At 41.2% G+C, this 22336-nt stretch overlaps 1 protein-coding gene across 1 annotated transcript in view; it reads left to right on the top strand.

Moving 5' to 3' along the window:
• The window catches only part of LOC309340754 (uncharacterized protein), a gene marked incomplete at its 5' end in the record, with an annotated part of 31641 nt that extends 10121 nt beyond the window's left edge, over window positions 1–21520 (top strand). The window contains 2 exons of the mRNA XM_081859811.1: window positions 20351–20395; window positions 20616–21520. Of these exons, the coding sequence (XP_081715937.1) occupies window positions 20351–20393 (43 nt within the window). The 3' untranslated portion in view covers window positions 20394–20395; window positions 20616–21520. The remainder of the gene's footprint in view (window positions 1–20350; window positions 20396–20615) is intronic.
• Between the last annotated feature and the right edge of the window lie 816 nt (window positions 21521–22336).

Here is a 22336-nt window from a genome sequence, read left to right on the forward strand (position 1 = left end):
GCCAGTACTGAAAAGGTCCTGGTCCTAGTTAGCACCCCAAAGTGACCATGTCACACAGTAAGGTCAGTCCTGCTAGTATCACCTCTAGGGAAGAAGCCACGTTTCGGTATATACATTGATTAGCATGGCACCTTCTGATTACTATGATTTTTTGTGGTGCTGTGGTACAATAAAGGAATTTTGTAGAGAGAACTTCTGGTTCTTCAACAGTAAACCAGAGGTTAAAATTTGACTCATTAAAGAGGAACTGGACAGACAAGAAAGCTGGGCAGTGCTGTTTTACTTCCTCTATTAAAATGTGTTTCCTCTTTTCTAGTTCCTCACCTGCAGTGTTGAGGGAATTGAGGGAAAGAAAATGAAGTTCATCGCCTGCTTACCAGAATATACTCATTTTTCTTGCTCCAGTAGCCCAAACATTTGTGATAATGTTTCTGCCTGCCAAGCTTGATCCAGTATGATAATATGATCATTAGCTTCTGTGGTTGAGAGTTATGAAGAAGCATACTTTGCAAAACCTGTTAGGCCTGGTTTAAGCATAGCACTATGATTTATTAAACCACGGTTTAGTGTTATATGTCAAGTTTGTCCAGTGGCTTAACTATTCTTCGCTTACTGCCAGCACATCACAATCTGAAGGCATTGTCTGTTTAAACTGATATTCATGCTACTATTGGGGATATATTCTTCCCTTTAAGCACTATATTCATTTTAAAAAACATGACCACTGAGTTGTACCAGCCAACCGCTCCTTTCATAAACATTGATTAACGCATATCGTTTGTTCTTATCTGTTTATTTTTGCTGTGTCATGATTTAAATTAAAAGGCAGCATATATTACCCTAGTACTGAACTGAACTGAAGTTGCAAGTCTTAAACTGAAGACCAAGTGAAAATTGCTTTTACGTTGTAAAAAGACAAGTGATTGTTGCAGACAGCTCAATAATACTAAAAAGGGTGTTGGTAATGGGTCACACTTATTTGATTTGGATGACTAATATTTTGAATTTTCAGCAGGCTGGAAGGGTATTAGTTCCAACCGTGGCTGCTGGTGATTCATTTGTATCCCTCCAATTCTTTGCGTTATTTTTACTAATTAAAAACCATAGAGCATCATTCATATTTTATCAGCAACATAGATTTTAATACATAATTCATTCTGAGAAATGTTTGCAGAATTTTGTATTTGTGTATTTGTGTATGGAGGTTGGTGGTCATCACTACTTACTTCACAACAGTTAGAGTAGAACTGTCATGGAGTTACTCATGTACTTTTAATTTTTAAAAACCCTTGTACAAGGGGTAATTTCCTCACCTTTTTTGTTTACTTTAAAAATGTCATTAGTCAGATCTATTGACATAACTAAAGTCAACATTTCAAGGTTCAGGTTTCAACCCATAATGTCTTATGCAGCTCAAGGCCACAATACCTCAAGCGCAGCCCCTCAGCGCATGAACCAGGATGGACCCTTGGCCACTTCATCAGAGGCAATTCTCCCTGTACCTCATCTCAGAAAGATGTGGAGAGTGGTGACATGAGAACATGTTTTTTTCCAGTGGCATCTCCCTATTTGTGGAATGTTCTTCCCAGGGAAACATGCCTGGCACCATCACTTCATCAATTCATTATTTTAGTCTCTTCTGTGCTGCTCATTTTTTGGTGGGGCAGGGTTTGTTCTGAAGGAGTGTCTCCACCCCCATCATTCAGTCTGGACACTGAGGTCCAGCTCCAAGGACCTTCTGGCGAGTCCCTCCCTGCAAGAAGTGAGGTTACAGAGAACCAGGCAGAGGGCCTTCTTGGTAGTGGCACCCGCCCTGTGGAACGCCCTCCCATCAGATGTGAAGGAAATAAACAACTATCTAACTTTTAGAAGACATCTGAAGACAGTCCTGTTTAGGGAAGTTTTTAATGTTTGATGTTTTATCGTGTTTTTAATATTCTGTTGGGAGCCACCCAGAGTGGCTGAGAAACTCAACCAGATGGGTGGGGTATGTATGTGTGTGTGTGTGTATGTGTGTGTGTGTGTGTGCATAAATAATAATTTAGTGTGTTGTTGGATGAACACTTTTTGAGGGTGGGGAATTTGTACATCGTTCTTTTACTGTGGTACCTCAGGTTACAGACACTTCAGGTTACAGACGCTTCAGGTTACAGACTCCGCTAACCCAGAAATAGTACCTCAGGTTAAGAACTTTGCTTCAGGATGAGAACAGAAATTGTGCAGTGACAGCGGGAGGCCACGTTAGCTAAAGTGGTCAAGAACAGTTTCAGGTTAAGAACGGACCTCCAGAATTAATTACGTTCCTAACCCGAGGTACCACTGTATTTTGAGTTGGTTTTTAATTGATTTTGTTTATAATTTTTATTTTTGTTTAAAGCAACAAACAAATGCAGTAAATAACATTTTTCCAGACCATGGAATGTGACTTAATGCCTTGGTTCTTCAGCATAATATTTATCAAGGGCATCTGGCAGATAGGTGCTGTGCACAGAAGTAGACATGAGCTCTACCCACAGGTCTGCACACAAAAGCAAATATGACATTTGAGGAAAGCAAGGGAGGGCCAGGAAATATGTAAAGAAGAGGACTAGTTCTCAGAAATGACACGCTGCTTGCATCTGAAATATCACGCCTTTAAGATGCTTCTGGTGGGATGCAGATATCATTATTCATTTAAGAAAATGCTGGATCTTGTGCATGTGACAGTATCTGAAGCATAGCACATCAGATTTAAAACCTCCATGTGAGCTTATCTTCAGTTCAAAAAGGGGAGGGAGAATGATAAGTAGAATCCTGTGTTGTTTTCTCCCGACATATTTTGAATTGAAGTTCTGAAGCTTCAGTTGTTTCAGACCTTTTTGTGTGGAGCTGTGTTTCACGCAGAGCAATTGGAGGACTGCACTGTAAACAGATATAATTAAATGATTAACAGTCAGTGTCCATGATGTTTTTGCCTTCAGGGGCTTCCCCTTTTTCAGTTGAATTAGCCTTGCTAATGTCAAAGGAAGTGATAACTCGAACCGCAGGCAATCTGTCTGTGCAGTTGTCAAATTTCTTGTTTCTGAATTCTGCAAATATGAAACCTGCAATCTTTCCAGAGACCTTTCTGCTCCAGTATTGCTAACTAACACACACACACACACATTTTATATGCCACGAATCCTCAGGAGAGACGAGCGTCATCTTTATTTATCAGCCTTAATCAGAGTAGGTTTAGCAAAAACTTACAGCAGTGCAATAAATCTTACTCTGCTGGTGGGAGGATCAGAGAAAGGAAAACCCAAAGGTTGCCACAGCAGCTTGCCTTGTTGCATTAGGTTCTCTCCGGTTCCTCAAAATTCTACCTGCTTTATTTATAGCCTTCAAGCAAACCAAGGGCTGCTTCTGCACAACTTCTGTTTGTTTCAGTGAAGCCTGCAGATGAGCCTCATGCAAATGGAACTGAGTGGGAATTCGATGCCAGTCATTCTCCATGGACTACCTAAAACCTCATCAGTGAAACTGTTGAGCTTTTATTCATTTTGCCTAAACTTGTTCAGCCTTTTTCTGCAAAATTGCAAAGAAATTGGATGTTTCTGAGCTATTTCTGAGGAAAAATGCACTGCCAACATGGGCTGCCATACGTCCAGTTTTCCCAGACATTTAGCTGATTTCTGCCCAGACACTGCTTGTATTCCGGATATGTTTGGGAAATTCTGGACGTATGGCAACCCTAGAACTACCCACATGTCAGATGGGGTCCTATTGTTTATAAGTCCAAAGAGAATGTCGCTCCTTTCCATCACCTGTTGCACTGTCTGTGTGGGGCTCATGAGGAATGTGCCTGTGGCCCTGCTGTTTCACCAGGTGTAGGGATTTCCACTTCTCGTTTGTAGACGCAAGTTCTGAGTCACACCTCTTGATCGCCAGGTGCACCACTGCAGTAAACCCTCAGATGTCAAATGGGAAACCTTCAAAGCAACTGTGGGAGGCAGTGGCATTTTTGTTCTTATTTTTCTCAAGCATTGTTGGCGTTGTTTTTAAGTGTACGCCAACTGAAAAGACACTGAGGTGATTATCTCCATAGGAAATGTAGGAGCAGTGTGGCATTGCTTTGGGGTTTACTCCATCGTGAGTGAAGGGTGGGCATCTTGTTTGGCCCTCCATAATGCTGCTGAAGTCCTAACACCCATAAGCACCTGCCAGTATGTCTAATAGTGATGGTAGGAGATGTAGTTCTGCAACATCTTGGAAGGCCACGGGTTACCTAACTGTGCTATTCAACTTCTCTTAATTCCTGGAGGTATACTACTCTTAGTTCCTATACCACTGAGAATGAGGCACGTTTACTCAGAACAAAGTCCCCAGTCATAAGTCTGCTTATGATTGAGCCCTAAATGATTAACTAGAGGAAAATAAGAGACTCAAAATATTTTCCAGTTGCATCACTGTTTCTTAAAGATCTCCATAAGAAGAGAGTTATGCTAATGAAACCAGCTATTTATTTATTTTTTAATGTTAGTAGCACAGACCAATTCCATTTTATTCACAAGTTGAAAGATGCATTGTATAGTCCTCCACACAGCGATATCACTTTGGTTTCTCAACAAAGTGGTTTACCAGCACCACCCACAAATTTGCTTGCACAAGGAAAGCTTACATGCCAGAATAAAAGTTGCTAGCCGAGCATTCCGTTGGAGTTGTAACTCTTCTCATACAAAGATGCTTTTATGTGGATACACTTTTCTGATTTGCATTCTGGGATAGTACAGTCACATGGAGGCCTGTAGCACAGGTCCACCTTAACATCTATGTAACTATACACGAGGGAGAAAAGGGCAACCATTCTCACAGCCTCATGACCAAAGGGCAATTGGCGGGGGGAGTGCCAGGAGAAGACCCTGACACTGACCCCTCAAACAGATCTATCAACTACCATTTTTTAATAGTTACAGTTGCCTCTACCAGTCCATCTCTTGTAGGAATCATTATAGTTTTATATATTCAACTTGACAGAATACCTCACAGAAAAAAGAAAATCCTGTCTCCTTATGAAGCAAAATTCTTGAAAACTCACATTCCCTGACTAAATGTTTGTCTTAATAGAAGAAGGTGTACCTTGAGTTGCATCTAGAGCACTGAGGCTGTAGAAATAGGTAAGATAGAGTTTCAGTTATTAAGGGTTGCAGCTAAGACCTTTTGTTCTTGTGGTTACTTTTTGTTTCCTAACCAGTTGAGTGCTAACTTGTTCATCAATAAGCAGCCTCTTGTTCCTGTCTTGTAAGAACGTAACATAGGCGAGCAAGGAAAAAACAGTGATGGGATGTCTCATCCTGACTGCTTCAATCATAGAGGGAAACATTAGTAACATTTACTTGCTAAATTGTGCTTGAAAATGTGGCTTGATCAGTTTCAAAGTGGATCAGAAATGAAAAAGAAAGACATTCTGGGGAGACTGGACATTTTGGAAGAGATACTATAAAATAAAACGTACACAACATTTTTAAACATTGTAAAATGTACCAGTTTATTTTACAAATTGTTTATTTAAACTATTTATATACTGCTTTGCTAAATAGTCTATAAGCAATATACTGCTTTGCTAAATAGTCTCTAAGCAATTTACAAAGTTTCAGTAAAAAACAAAAAATATATAGTTAAAACTATAAAAACAAACTACAATTATAATGGCTGCTGGAATAACAAAGTCTTTAATAGGCACCAGAAATTCACTAGGGAGGGGGCCTTTATGACCATAACTGGAAGGGAAATCTATAAAATTGGGTCCATAATGCTAAACACACAGCTCCTGGTGGGTACAAACCATGCATCCAAGTCACTTCCTCCAAGAGCTCAGTGATCAGGCAGGAATATAAGGGATTAGGCAACCCTTGGAAGTACCCTGGAGCCAAATTGCTAAGGGTCTTGTGAATTAATACAAGAACTTTGAACTATGAGGTATGCCTCTGAGAGCATGCACTTACTGGAATTAATTTTTATTTGGGAACAAGTGATTAGTCTTGTTCATATCTTAGAGATAAGTGCTGAGAGGTTGCTGTTCTTTCTGCTGAAATCCAAGAGACAAATTGCTATGTACAGTATGTGAACTGTTACCTTCCTTTGAGATTAGCTATGGCTCATACATATATAAAACATCTAATTGAAACTATCCACATATCTAATATTTAATTATGCTCACTTTTTTTCCTTGTACCATATATTGCCCCCATACCTATTGCCAAAAAGAAAAGCACTTACAAAATTCCCATAGATTACTGAAATGCTCCAACCCATCATTTGTGAATTATAGGTGTAGATACATAGGAATTTGAACAAAGTTTGGGCTTTCTTAAGAGGATTTGGAGCTGTGAAAGAGTTGAGCATATGCTTATACAGAATAACAGAGCCCAGGTTGTCACAATGTGGGCAGCAGGCTACCCACTTCTGCATCGCCAAAAAAAGAGGAAATGCATCATTACAAAAGAGGGCACAGATCCGCATACAATTTGCTTATATAAGAATCTCTCCCCCCCCCCTTTTGGGTACTTTTCTGGGTGACCCCATGCCCGAGGTGGGCAGGGCCAGAGGCAAAAATGAGCAGAGCAATGAATGTTAATTTTAGCTTTGTACAGTAAGCTAGTTTCTATATACCGTCACAAACCCCTCTTTCTCTTCCACTCAGGCAAGCAAGGACACTTTCTAGTTCAAGGGCATATTTCAGCCAGGCAAAAACGCTCCTGGAAATGCAAAACAGGGCCAAAGAAAAATTGGGCCTAGGAAGAGAGGTCCAGATACAGAGGTCTGGAGAGCATATGAAAATAATTATCTTAATTAAAAAATAAATACAATACATTACATCATAGTGGGGAAGACTGTGACCAGATGACTTCAAGGCTCCTGTTCTTCTATTGTATGGTACTTTTTTACTGGACTTGGGACCGGACAGCCTTTCAGATTGAGGATTGCCCACTGTAAAGCAGGCCACATGGTCACTCTAATAGGGAGGCTAGGGAATGTAATATACCCTATGAAAATAGAGCCGAAAAAACAGCCCTATCATTAGGCAGGGTGAGGCAGTCTGTGTCAGGAGGCAGATCTGGGGCATGAAATTGCACACTGACAATTAGTTTATTACAATGTTTTAAAACTTCAGGAGATGACATCATGTTTTTGTTTCAGGCGTCGTAAAGTACAGCAAGTGGTGCCTTTCTCCTGAAGGCAACATTTCTGCAGGGGGGGGGGGGAATCATTTTCTGGTGTGCTGTAGAGCACAATTACTGTCTCTTACCCTGTGCCAAACAAATGGAGCTCCAGAACAAGGCTGGAAGACTCATGGTGCAGCAACTTTGCTAAAACTACACTGGGCTTCTGTGTGGCTGGATGGGAAACCACTGGGAATCCCAAAGATGCTATAATTAGCTTCACAGAATAAAGGTGAAATGTAAGTTTTAATACGTAATATAGAGGTCTTTCATACTCCACTTTTCACTATATAATCCCCCAGTGGGTTACAACCATACAACCTTAAAACCCAATAAAACAATTTAAAACAAGCCAGCAAACAACAGAGGTGGTCCCACAAATCTGAAGTGTCAGAGAAATAACAGAAACTGAATAAGGATGCCTGATGCATCTCGGTGGGGAAGGAGTTCTACACATTGGGAGCTGCCCTTTCCTAGACTGCCACCCCCCATGTTTCCAAGGGCTGTGGAAGTACTAATAGGACTCTCTGCCAATCTTAACACCTGAAAGGTTCTGTAGGGAAGCCCTTCAGATATTTGAGGCCTATGTCACTTAGCGCTTTTAACACCAATGTAAACACCTTGAATTGGGGCCGGACCCTCACTGGCAAGCAGGGCAGCTGTTTCTAAACAGGGACAATGTGCATTATAAATGAAAACTTGGCCAGCTGTGTTTTGGACTAGTTGACATTTCTGAATCTTCTTCAAGGGCAGTCCCTTGTAGAGCACATTGCAATAATCCAATGTATTTTAGTACCATGTGACAAGTATCAGCAACTCCCCAAAGTATTGTGTGGAGGCCCTTCCTAGCCCTGGCACCTGAAATTTCTAGCTTAGGAATGATTAGCTTGGGACACTTGAGATACTTGTAGGAGTTGAAGGCCTACAAATTCTGGACGGCTACAGGTTCCTCATCCTTGTTTTAATGAGCCAAGGACTGAACTTGGGAAGTAGATGTTCTGTGTCTGAGCTGAAGCTGCTCCTCAAGTGCATTCCAATTCTCCACGTCATTTGCAGAAAATGCTTTATTAAGCACATTGCCACAATACTATTCAGTGTGCTGAAACTTTGCAAAAAGCTACAAGCAGCACTTTGTGTGTGACAAGCATTCACTTCCAAGGTCCACAGAGGGAGAGGCAGAAATGTAACGTTTGGGATTGAAACATTAATGAGAGCTTTCACTGTCCATCATCATTTCAGTGCTGGTGGCAGCGTCACAGCGGGAAAAATGACTGTCCTCTCCAAATGACAGGTTACAAACAGTGAGTGACAGCATAGGCTTCTTCAAATCAGTGGGGTGGGAAAATGCTCCTCCACCGAAGCTTATCACAAGATGAAAGGCTACAGCAAAAATTTGCCCACACTTCATTAATATAACCATGAAGCTTGATCATATATTTGGACCTGTGTGACAAGTATTCCATCACAAACCTCTACCTCAGCCTTTCCCAACCTGGTGCCCTCTAGACATCATTCAACTCCAACTCCCATCCGCCCCAGCCAGTACGACCAGTAGTCAGAGTTTATGGGAGATGTACTCCACTAGCAACATCTGGAGTACATCTAGTTTGTACTAGGGCACTAGTTTGGGAAAAGCTCCTCTAACCATTCAGACTAGGGATTCTACTATGTGCTAAGACCAAAGGCCATTTCAGACTATTATAATAATAATAATAATTTATTATTTGTACCCCGCCCATCTGGATGGGTTTCCCCAGCCGCTCTGGGCGGCTTCCAACAAAGACTGAAAATACATTAAAATGTCACACATTAAAAACTTCTCCATGTGCTATGCTCTCTGATTCTTCTCACATTCTTTTGCAGTACTCCTTTAAACTGTGCATTCAGTGTCCTGGTCCTAAACTTGTGGAATTCCTTCTTGCCTGAGATTAGACAGCCTCCCACTTTGCTGAACTTCAGGGGTATCACAGAGACTTTCTTATTCCATCAGGCATTTTAAGGTAGCATTTGGTTTTATGATAACTTTCCATTATTTTATTCTCTTTATGGTTCGCTTTTATGCATACCACTTAGAAATGCTAATGATTAAATTTGTTTCACAAACAATCAATTTAGTAAAACACCGCTTGGTAATAATATTCCTTGGTTTCTGCACCACAATACATTGTAGAAAGCTGGCATTGAGTGTCACTGGTCCCATGGTATGGAGCAGCCTTCTAGCAGAGATTTGACAGACATCCTCGCTTTTGACTTTCAAGTGTCTCTTGAAGAACTTTTTATATTGACAGGCCTTTGCAGCTGCTTGATTTTTGTTTTCAGTTAGCCATTCACCTTAATGATTATCTGCATTTTTTAAAAAAAAAAATGGGTTGTTTTTTTGTCCCAGTTACTGGAAGCCACCGGAGGGGAGAGTGCTCTTATGCTCAGGTCCTGCTTAGTGATTTCCCACAGACATCTGGTTGGCCACAGTGAGAACAGGATGCTGGAACAGATGGACCATTAGCCTGATCCAGAAGGCTCTTCTTATGGTCTTAACATTCGTTGTGCACCACCTTGATATTTTATGATCTTGTGGTATGGTAATACTTTCATAAATATTTAAAACAGGACTTCATTGGAGATAAAATCTTTATGCAAGATTATATTTTAAGAATGTTTAGGGTATCAGCAGGGAATCCCAATGCAATATAATACCTTGAAATTGTTAGCTTATCAGTGGAAGTACAGTGGTACCTCGGGTTAAGTACTTAATTCGTTCCGGAGGTCCGTTCTTAACCTGAAACTGTTCTTAACCTGAAGCACCACTTTAGCTAATGGGGCCTCCTGTCACTGCCACGCCGCCAGAGCACGATTTCTGTTCTCATCCTGAAGCAAAGTTCTTAACCTGAAGCACTATTTCTGGATTAGTGGCGTCTGTAACCTGAAGCGTATGTAACCTGAAGCGTATGTAACCTGAGGTACCACTGTACACTTTTAAAGAATCAGTTAGTTTACACACTGTAGAAAGGAACCCCAAAAGCATTTTAAACCCTACGAACCAGCTCTCCTGTTTCCCCCACACAAGAAGTCCTTTATTTATGAATAGATTTGGCATGGGTGAGAAGTCGTTATTCTGATTATTCTCCAAAGTTTGACGAACATCTTCCTTTCCAGTCCTTCATGATTCTAAGGGTTCTAAAGAAAAGAAGCTCGAGTGAACAAAAACTTAGCTGACGTAAGGAATTGCATCAGGAAATAACTTTCCAAGTATCCGAGAATGCTCCATTAATGTTTCATTCCCATGTGGTACATATTTCTATTGCTTTCTGTGAATAAGTGCACATTTTCCCTCCCAAACATTTACAGGAAAAGGAAGCATTGCTGATGTTACTAATCTGGGCCTTGACTCCCCCCTTCCCATTAGACAGGACTCCCAACTACGAATATAACTACGTCACTCGGAAACACAATCGTCTTTCCACTGGTTGGGAATCTGAAACTTCAGGGGGGGAAAGCTTTACCTTCACGCAATACTTCCAGTAGCCTTATAAGGGCATGAGTACTTTCTGTTGAGCAACAACTTTCTTATGTGGAATGTTATTTCTGTCTCATGTAAAAATACTGGCACATTCTAGCCAAACGACTAGCAGCTTTTCAGAGTAATTCAGAGGCTTAAGTTATACAGACTCCCTCTGAAAACAGACTTCAGATAAGGCAGGAACCTGGTAAACCTTTAAGCTTAATAAATAATCTATGCTAAGCACAGGAATTTGAGGACAGGAATTCACCAGTAGTATATTACGTATTTAAAAGATGACACTTTTAAAAAAAGCAATGAGAGTTAGTGACTGTGTTTTGTCCGACAGATTAACCAAGACAATCCCATCAGTTTAAATTACACTTAACACTGAGCTCTGAAAAACTGCAAAAAGTGAATAGAAGTGACATGATTCACCTTATTCCAGAATGGTTATCTGAAGGGAATGAGCAAAACCCAGAGGAAAGCAAGCAGACCTAAACCCTGCTGAAACTTGAATCAGCTGCTAGGTCACCAGAACTGAACCTCCTACAAGTCCTTTCTGTAACATCAGCTACCAAAGGCTGGTGTTGTGTGACGGCCACATTGCCTCTGAGATTTGCATGGCCCATTTCGCAAACCTTCCTGATGTTGTGGGCTGCAGTTCCCAACCAGCATAGCTGGAATGCACCAGTCTGGTGAAGACTGTCCTAGAATGCAAACTCAGTTCACATGGGGCAGTCTTGGGCTGCAGCATCACTGTAAATCCAAAGAGGTCCTAGGACACATTGTTCTGAGATCATGAATATCCAAGGAAAAGGTGACATGACTAAAACGTACAAGGTTTAGAATATTTGTAAACCTCATCTTGTCCTGTCCTGCCTCTTCTACGCCCCCTAAATGCCCCTTTGCGGGGACTTGCGCCAGCATAAATTACAAGATTTTAAGATATGCCAGTTGATTCCCAGCTGTGCCAGGGTGAGGCACATGCTCTGGCAAAAAGCCCAAGATCCACCAAATCTAAACCCTCTCACCCTGGTCAATACTGGGTGTGGTTTGTGCTGTTACACTACTTAGGGCAAGGATAGAAAAGCAAGTGGGTCTCTAGATATTGCTGGGCCATCGCTTCCTTTATCCCTGACTGTTGCCCATGCTAGCAATGCTGTGACTGATGGGAGTTGGAGTCCCACAACATCTGGAGTACCACAGGTTTCTCATCCCGGATTTAGAACCTTAAAGATAAAAGCCAGTTGGGTCCAGAAAAAAAAAAACAATGAAGAAAACACACTACTGAAGTAACCCACATTATTTGCTTTCCTCTAATTGACAGTCTCTTGGCTGCAATCTAAACCGGTATAACAGACTTCATAAGCAGGCCCATGTAGAGCTTATTAGAATAGTATAACCAGGAAGGCATAATGGCAGTGGCCAGGCCTGTCATCTTTGAGATATAACCATGAGATGCCAACAAGTATAAAACATTTTAGAGTTTTAAAAGCTGACGTTCAAAATGTGAATTCAGATTTTGCTTGTTAATAAAGTAAACAAAAATGGAAATTCTGTCGGATTTTGAGTATTTGCGAAAACTTGGTTCAGCTTTATTGTGCATTCAGTTATTTATTTATTTACATCTTGTAGATCCCACACCTTCAACATAAATTCATGTTCCAAGGGCAGCTAACAGAGTAGTAAGAAACAAAATGGACAATAATGTTACAAAGTAATACAGAAAATTAAAACAAACTAAAAAAAAAGTAACAGGCCATTCAAGTAGACAGTAAAATCAAAGTGATTTCAGTGGAAAATGCTTACTTGCACTAGCAGTTCCTAAAAGCCTAGGTAAACTAATGTTTTTACCTGGCACCTAATGATAGTAATGATATCTATAGGTGAGCCTTCTCAGGTAGGGCATTCCAAAGGTGAAGAGCCATCACAGAAAATGCTCTCTCTTTCCTGTCACCACCCACAACACTTCACTCAGTGAGGATACCCAGAAAAAGATCTCAATATATCCTATTGATTACAACAGGACCAGAATGTGATTGTTTAGGACTTCAGCCAATAGAACTTTGTATTTTCATTAAAGCCGGCTGTGGAATAAATTGGACGGCTCATTATTCTGAAGCTGATAGGATTAAATCGTAGAGATTAACCATGTCACAAATTGATGGCGGAAATGTTCTTTCTTGTTTGTTATCCTGCTGTTGTCTTGCAACATTCCTATAGCAAAAAATCTCTGCTCATTTCTTGAGGGAAAAAAGACTAGATTGCCCTAGAAATGTCATATTTGGAAAATAGGGTTGAGGATAATTTTAAACACAGCATTTGTTTTTGGCTAAAGCAGACATTCGGAATCAGCAACATCAGAGCTGCAGCCTTAAAGTTTAGGGTGGTTCTCATTTTCTCACTTCCTTTCTCTCCCTCCTTTAATTATTTGTGTGCTGTAAGTTCAAAGTGGAGTCTTTCACTTAATCACACAGTGCAGAGCAGTGACTCTACAGTTCTGGTTCACTGAACTCTGTTAAAGTCTGTGACTAACGGCCAGACCATATGATCCTGCATATGTGGGTGGTAAACTGCCACACATTTTGGTCAGTAAATGAGAAAGGAAGGGAGCAGCAACTGCTGGGAAAGATGGATTGCTTAAAAAGTCTGGCAAAGTTGGTTTTAAATTGAAGGATGCCTCGTTCCTGGGCACACTTCTAGGAGATAAAACAACCACACCTGTCTGACATGGCTGGATAGTGTTCCTTTTAATAGCTGTGATGTAGTTCTCGGGTCAAAAATGCATCCGAATGCTCTTTAAAATGAGTGGGGGTATCCAGCTAAACAGTGAAGTGTTTTAGCTGCACAATGGAACTTGCTCACCCTCTGCTATCCCCATGTGTCTTGCTGGTGCAGAACACAGCAGCTAGGTTGCTTGTGGGGGCAAACTACCACCAGAATATAACACTTTGCTTGTGGGATTTGCCCTAACTTATAAGGCCAGCACCAGGGTTCTGGGGAGACCACCTTATCCCTTATAGGTCTACACAAGAGGTTCTCCTGCAAGCTCCAAGGATACCATAACTCAGAGCAGAGCTTTTAGCTGGCCGCCCCATTCTGAGGAGTAGCATTCATGTTGAGATTCAGCTCGTAACCACTACCTGTATTTGCGAGAAACAACTGACGGCAGTCTTACTGTGAAGAGCCCTCCTAGCAGGATGAATGTGTCTCTGCCATGGGTGTATATTTTGGATTGTTGTGGGTGTATGATATTTTCTGATTCCTTCTTAACAGCGCTGAACCTGTTTTCATTGTACAAATGTCCCCATGAGCTGTGTGGAAGACAGATGATAGATAAACAGTCAATTCTGGGGGTCTTACCAACCCCCTACAGCAGATTTATGGGGTGCTGTGGTGAGGGCAGGGAAGTCACATTGTGCAGCTGAGACTTCTAATGCTAGTGGAACTGTTTAGTTGCATACCAGCCAATATTTTGCAAAAACAAAAAACCCACCAACCTACATATAGAAATGAGCATTTTGAGAGAAATTACATTGCACTTTAAGCAAGCATTTAAATGATTTTCTTTCATGCAGATTAATATGGAAGCAAGGCAGAAAGGACTTTTAAGGGAACAGTGAGACAGATCATAAATAAACTGATCTGTCTGCCACCATGTCTGTTTAATACTACAAATGGTATGAATGCAAATGACATGCACTCCACTGGAAAAGCTAAGTGAGGAGAAGCACTTTCTCAAGTCACTCCTGGAGGCGCTGTCTCTGCCTATGTGCTGCCTGATGGTTGGTGCTCCAGCTTCCTTGGTCATCCCCCTTCAGGCCAGAGCTGTGTAGCAGGCATATGTCTGTGCCTGCAGAGCAATTGCACACCCAAATGCCCAGCCGTCACAAAGGCAGAGAAACATCTCCACTCCATTTTCAGACAGAGAGTGAATAGTGTGGTGTAGTGGTTGCAGCAGAGTCCAGTGGGCATATTTGGAGTTTTAAGAAAGGTCTGTAGGTGCCAGTCACAAAATGGCTATCACATATAAATTCAAAGTGCTGGTTTTGACCTATAAAGCCTTAAATGGCTCAGGACCACAATATCTCAAGGACCGCCTCTTTCCGTATGAACCTACCCGGACCCTGAGATCATCTTCTGAGGCCCTTCTTCATATGCCTCCTCCTTGAGAGGTCTGGAAGGTGGCAACACGAGAACGGGCCTTCTCTGCAGTGGCTCCCCATTTGTGGAATGCTCTCCCCAGGGAAGTTCGCCTGGCACCTTCATTATACACCTTTAGGCACCAGGCAAATATGTTCCTTTTTAACTAGGCCTTTAATTGACCTGATTGACATCCTATACCCTTTTAAAATGTGGCTCTCTTTGTGGGGGTGTTCTTGGGTTCTTGTTCTTATTTTGATTTTATATATTGTGATCTTTTCTGTGAACCACCCTCAGGCCTCCGGGTATAGGGTGGTATATAAATTTGATAAATAAAATGAACATAAGAGAGCTGAAAAAGAGTTCATACTACAAAATGGTACCTTCATCCACTCCCCATTGCTAAGAAAAAAGTCCCCCATGTCACCCCATGCTTTTTCACAAACAGAAGTTCCTTGTACCTCTCCTCTATTCAGAACCGAATCCTGGAATCCAATGAAATGTGAGTATGTTTAAGGAGGTGTGTTCAGTGCAGAAGAGGCAGAAGCAATGCAAAGAGCAAGTGAACACTGTGAATTGTCCACTGTGAATTTCTAAGGGGATATTTACCAAGACTTTTTGTAGGTGCCACACTTGGTGCTATTGGGCAAACCGATACCCATTGTGCCATGTTTGGTGATCTCTGGGTTAGAATGTTGCACTAGGACCTAGGAGACCACAATTCAAACCTGCAGTTGGCCATGAAGCTCACTGGGTGATCCTGGGCCTGTCACTGTCTCTCATCTTAACCCACCTTGCAAACTTGTTGTGAGGATAAAATGAGAAGGGGGTGGGGGAGGAAGCATGCATGCCATCTTGAAAGAAAGGTTGAATGGAAATAACGGATAGATAGGTATTCACAGACAATGGTGAAATATTTTGGAAAAAACATGTAAAGTACCATCAAGAAATTTGGTTTGCTGATCAATTACAGACATAATACTATCAGATTTGATATTTAGCCTGAAGGAAATGGAATTAACTATTAAGATGTTGAAAGCAAATAGGAACAATGGTAATGTTTGCTTCCATTCAAGCCTTGGCAATATGAGCCATTTTAGGGAGAAAGCAAAACAAAGAAATTATTTTCAAGAGAGATTCTGTCAGTATACACATAGATGCACTGTTTATTCCATGCCTCTGTAATACCCACCACTGTCTCTCAGTGAGATATTAGTAAATAGGAAAGCAACAGCCATGGCAACCAACTGTACTGAATCCTAGTCAATATTCTCAATGCAATTTAAGAAATCGGTAAACTCTCCCCAATAGGACTCTGTGCTACGCATGGAAAGCTTTTAAGAAATGCTAACATCACATTCACATTAAGCATAGAAAACTGGGAGGGGGAAATGGATTTTCAGAATCATGGAAGCACAGATTTGTGTTGCTGGAAGCCCTAAGGCTATCTGTTCCAGTGCCTTGCACTGAAGCAGGATTCTCAGGCCACACGCAAGGAGTTTAACTGCGACAAAGCATTAATTGATGCACATCAATGCAAACAAATGCACACATCCTGTATCTCATTTGATTCTCTAGGCTCCCTGCGAATCATGGCATAATTGCCCTTCATGTGAACTGAGGGTGGAGAGGACTTGCATTTTTTCCCCATGAACCTACTCTCTGAAACAATTTGCAGACTGAAACTTAGCTCTCCTGCAAAATCCACACTTCTCTGAATTTTGTGATCCAGTTGTCTGTACAGTGGTACCTCGGGTTAATAACTTAATTCTTTCCGGAGGTCCGTTCTTAAGCTGAAATTGTTCTTAACCTGAAGCACCACTTTAGCTAATGGGGCCTCCCGCCGCCGCCGCTGCGCCGCCGCCACACAATTTCTGTTCTCATCCTGAAGCAAAGTTCTTAACCCAAGGTACTATTTCTGGGTTAGCGGAGTCTGTAACCTGAAGTGTTTGTAACCTGAAGCGTATGTAACCCAAGGTGCAACTGGGGGAGAGTGTGCATAAAAATGCATGTAATGTTGTATCTCCTCGTGGAAAAATGTACAAAACACTGAAACATTTTCTCATGGGGAAGTCACTCTGGCTGCCCTTTTTTGGTTTTGGTTGCCTTTGGCCACACCTTTTGCAGTTCCACAGGATCCTTGTTGAGATGCAATGACCAGAAATGTGCACAGTAGCACCATAAACTAGCATAAAGGCATTATGATCCTGGCAGTTTCATTTTTACTCCATTCCCCAATGATACCTTGCTTTTTCACAGCTACTGCACACTTGGTCAGCCTTTTCATTGAACTAGCCACCCTGCTACACCCAAGTTCTCAATGGATAATGCTCCTCATCACTCTTGGACAAAACAACTTTTTTAAAAAAGGATTTTGCATAGGGTCTTTTTTAGATCTCGAACTATTTAAATTCTGCTTATTCAGTCTCTCTTAGCCATATTCCAGTGAGACAGCATTTGTGCTACCCTGGAGCGCACACCACATATCCTGCCACATCACAGACGGCTAGCTCTGCTAAATGCTATATCCCACATCAGAATGAAGTGGGATTGTCAGTGGGAGGTTAGGAAGTGGGGTTGAGATGTCATTTGTTTATTCATTTGCCTTCATTAGAGGAGCAGAAAGCAATAGAAGGAAAAGGCTTTCAAAACAAAGCAACAGGAAGCCGAGGCATTAGGAATTGGGATATGAAAATATGCAGACCAATTTGGGGATGTGTGTATTCCTTCTTTCACATCGAGTATGAATGAATGCTTGTTTCACAGAGGGGATTTAATACATGAACATTTAAGGCAAATTCTGCTACCATCCTTTGAGTTGTTGGCGTTTTCTGTAGTCAATATAATAGTCTCAGCTGGCTATGGGCCAATTCATACAGTCAAATGATAGTAATCAAATCATAGGTTTATGCACTGATAAACCAACTTTTATTGACATGTACTGCATACACATGATGAGACAGTTATCATATACGTAAACGTTGGCTTACACCATTATGAGCTTTTTCCATTCTCTCTGTCTCTCCCTATGTTTGAGGAGGGGAAAGTTAATCGATTCTTTTCAGGAGTCAATTTCATTAGTCCTTAGTGAGTAAATGACAATTGTCAGTCTGCAATGACTGAAATGGAAAGGGATCTGTGCCCTGACTGCAGGAGTGGCTAACCTATGACTCCCCATAAAATGAGCTAGCCATTTCTGCCTTACTGAAAGATTTTGAGAACTAGCATTGAGCCCCAGAGTGGCAAGGTCAACACAGTACAGGTGCGTAGCAGTGCACTGGTCCTGCACACAGCCATTATGCCCTCTTCAGGCTTTGTGAAACTGAATCCATGTTGGATGTGTGGGCCAGCACATGCAAGCCATTTATCCGCCACCCCCAACTTTGCCACAATTAGTGGCAAGGTCAGATAGGGGCTTGTGGGTGTTTTCACTTGAACCTGCCGACAAGCCTTCCTGCAGTCAAGAGCCCTACACTGTCAAGATTCCCAGTCACAAAGAGACTTGCAGGTGTGTTTGCTTGAATACACATGGTCAAGGGTGGCAAGAGTCACATGAGCCTGAAGAGTTTTATGATGCCTGAAGATGGCTAATGTCAGCAGCCCACGCAAGGTGCTGATGGCCAGTTAGCAGTCCTGTTACTGCATGGGGTTGAACTCAGTGTCTCCTGCCTGCTGTGCAACTGTGCAATGCCTGATGCTGGCGAAGATGTAGCATTTCATCCTCTTTGTTGCCTTTGAGTTTCTGTAGTAATTTATTCATAATACCTCACCTGCTTGTGGGAGTCATTTTATTCTGTCAACAAAAGAGTTCTGGGTCTTGTGGTGTTGCTGTGAAAGACCTGTTCATTCACAAGTGTTTGTGCTTTCTCTGTATCCCAAAGATATGGACCTCTTCTCGGGAGGAGATGTGTGAGCAAAATGCCAAGCAATGATAGGCACAGCTCAGCTGCATGTCTTTTCCCTATCTCAATTTCTGTTAACTTAAGCTATTGTTGAATGTCAGCGGACCAGGGTTTGATCAAGTGAAATTGCCACTAAAACTTCATCAATTCTGGGGCGATGTTTTAAATACGCAAGGGAGAAATAGTTGCAGTTGGGTATCTGCCATTTTGTTGCTCCTGGTTAATAAATAGGGTAAAGAGCTTAGCAACAAGTAAGACGAAAATATTTCACTTCCAGCTCCCAATTGCATATTGGATATCTGCAAATTAGCCAACATAAACTCTCTCATACATCTCACGTAAGGCTCGTAATGGGACTACTTATGAGTAAATGTGGATATTTCTTGAGGGTAAAAGGTTCAACCATACTTAGTAAAGGTTAGGCAGATATGATGACTAATGGCATTATTTTCATAGGCATCATATATGGACTGTGGATATTTCCTACAAATGTAAGCACAGCTTCTCAGCCAATTTATCCACATGCAGACCCAGGATTGCTACAAGAACGCAATGACATCTCTATGTGTACGAATTCTGAGTACACATTTATGGGCACCAGGTTGACGAAGGCTAGCCTACACTCATTGGCAACAGCTCTCTAGGTTTTCAGACAAGATTTTTCCCTAGCCCTACCTGGAAATGCCAAGTATTAAACCTGGGATGTTTTGCATTCAAAACATGTGATCTACCACTAAGCCATTGCTTCCCTATAGTATTGTATATTGCGATTCCAGAATTTATTTGCAAATGTTATGGCAAGAGCACTGCAAACACTAATAACAAAAACATGGGAGCGACTATTACGTTTTATAATTAATGGATGGCATCTTTCTATTTTTCATATTGAAACTGTCCAAAACAAGACATTAGAGCAACCCTTATAAGAACATGATGAGGCTAAAATAATATATGAACACTATTGCTTGCATTTCCAAATACACAAGACGGAGGGGCAAAAGTAGTTCTCACTAATTAGTTATTTCTAAGGACATTGTGATGGAAATCTCAGCTTGCAGCCCTAGGCACACTTACCTTGAACAAATCCCATTGAATACAACAGGGCATCTGAGTGAACATGCATAGGGTTACACAGCATGTTGCTTCTGAAACTGACATACTGACTTTCCAACTTATCTGTCTGACAGCTGGCAATTGTTGCTATAACCCTTCCCCAGTAGAGGAAGTGGTTAATTTAACTGTCTCCAGGAACCATCAGCTAATCAGATGGGATTTTGAAAAAAACAACAACCCTCATCTGGTGATTCTTTTTCCCTGGCCAATTCTCAGGTAGGCTTTAAATTTTAAAAATTACCTCTTTCCAGGAGCTCTCAGCTATTCAGAAGAGATTTTTCAAAGCATTAATGTGGTATTTCTCTTTCCTCTCCATGTCCCCAGATGGACTTTAAACCTGGAAAATGTATCTAGACCTTCATACAGATGGTTGAGCTTTGTGTAAAAATCAAGGGCAAACTTAAGTACCCATCCAAATGTGAAAAGAGGGACTTTTAACTTATATAAAACAAGGGATTGTTTTAGAAGGTCAGCACATAAATTTTTTTGTTCCTGTTTTATTTTATCTTGACAAGCTTGGAGAAGTTGGTGGTTAGGAGCATGGGTGAATATTAAAGGTTAGTATTTTTCTTCTGGTGAATTTCATGGGTTGTAAGAAGAGAACAGATTTCTTAGGAAATGGAACACAATTAAATACCTCTTATGCGGCCACTTTGTCTTATTCAAATAGTACATTGTGTAGGGCCCTGCATGCTCTTTATATTAAATCTAGTGTAGTGTAGTGTTTCTGCATTGAAGTCATAATATGGCATTTCTCTTTTCTCTACACTTCCCCAGATGGACTTTAAACTGGGAAAATGCATCTTGGGCTCCAATCCATGAACTCTGCTAGGACAAGTTTTTACTTCTCAGCCTTTGCTCCCATTCTGGAAAAAATATGAAAATTAGTGGCCTACCTCAAAAGGCTGCTGTGAGAATGCACGAGTTAAGTTTGAAAGTCCCAGCTATGTCAAGTGTCTCTTCACCGGATGAGAAAATAGCAGTGGAAATTCTTTTTTCATCTTATAAAGCTCAGCTGTTGCCTCCCATTTGCTTTGTTTTGGCCCACATACAGGAAGCAACAGCTGAAATGCATAAAGGCAAGGCACTGCCATATCGTCAGCTGCTGTTCAGACTAGGTGGGAGGGAACTCATGGTCACAGCTTGGGGAGTGGGAGGGGAAGTAGCTGAGGTATACAATGAAAGAGGGGTTTTTGCCCATGGACTCTCCAAGTGGGAAACTCTTGGAGACTGTGAAGACCCAGATTTAAATCTTCACCCTGGATTTGCATTGTCAGTTTCCTGCTAAAACAGGATTCCTCTTGCCAATCAATAGGGTTAATATACCCAGACACCCAGAGTGCTGGTTCTGAGGGATTTGAACAGTCACACTAAAGCCATTAACTCTGGGACAGCTCAGGACTTCATGGCTGCCTTGATGCCTGTGGGTCTGTCCCGGCGTATCATTGGCCCAGTGTTTTGCATTCACTGAGAATTGCATTGTTTTATTATTTTTGTAAACAGCTTTCAGGGTTTTATTTTTTTTAAGCAATGGTGTATATGTTTTATGAAATAAATAAAAATATAAGACTCAGGTTAAACCCCCTTTTGTACTGCCTGTTGTTGGCCGCCTATTCATTTCTGAGTGATTCAAATTGCTGATTTTTACCTATTACCGTATTTTTCGCCCTATAAGATGCATCAGACCACAAGACACACCTAGTTTTTGGAGGAGGAAAACAAGAAAAAAAAAATATTCTGAATCTCAGAAGCCAGAACAGCAAGAGGGATCACTGCGCAGTGAAAGCAGCAATCCCTCTTGCTGTTCTGGCTTCTGGGATAGCTGTGCAGCCTACATTCACTCCATAAGACGCACACACATTTCCCCTTACTTTTTAGGAGGGAAAAAGTGAGTCTTGTAGAGCAAAAAATACGGTAAGTCTTAAATGACTTGGGAACAGGCTACTTGAAGAATCACTTTCTTCCATATAATCCTGCCCAAGAATGGAGATTATCCTCAGGGGCCCTTTTTACTGTCCCTTCACATGGTGCGAGAAGGCCTTTTCTGTGGTGAACCCCTGAAACTCCCCTGGGAGATGTGTATGGCTCCTTCAATGCTTCTCTTTTGGAGGCATTTCCTGTTTAATCAGGCTTTTATACCTTCCTAGTTATTTTGGCTGCTGTGAGTTACATTGCTTTCTGTAATTTTTAAAATGTTTTATAATGTTTTTATTGTATGCCACTCTGATCTGCTTTAGGAAGAAGAGTGGGATAGAAATGCATTTAAATAAACAAACAAACAAACATGTTCCTTGCATTGTGGGGTTGCATGTTCTACAAGCATGTAAATTAGGCTGCATATGAGGTGACAGCTGTAGTGATTAGCATGCTTAATACCCAGCCTGGAATAAATGCACCCAGATGTGATGTTTTTTTGCCATATGGCTTTCTCTTGAATTTTTATAGAAGGTGACTTCTTAATAATAATAATAATAATAATAATAATAATAATAATAATA

The sequence above is a fragment of the Podarcis erhardii genome (assembly GCF_964252035.2).
Source record: "Podarcis erhardii genome assembly, chromosome: 4".
In the NCBI taxonomy this organism is placed as follows: domain Eukaryota; kingdom Metazoa; phylum Chordata; class Lepidosauria; order Squamata; family Lacertidae; genus Podarcis; species Podarcis erhardii.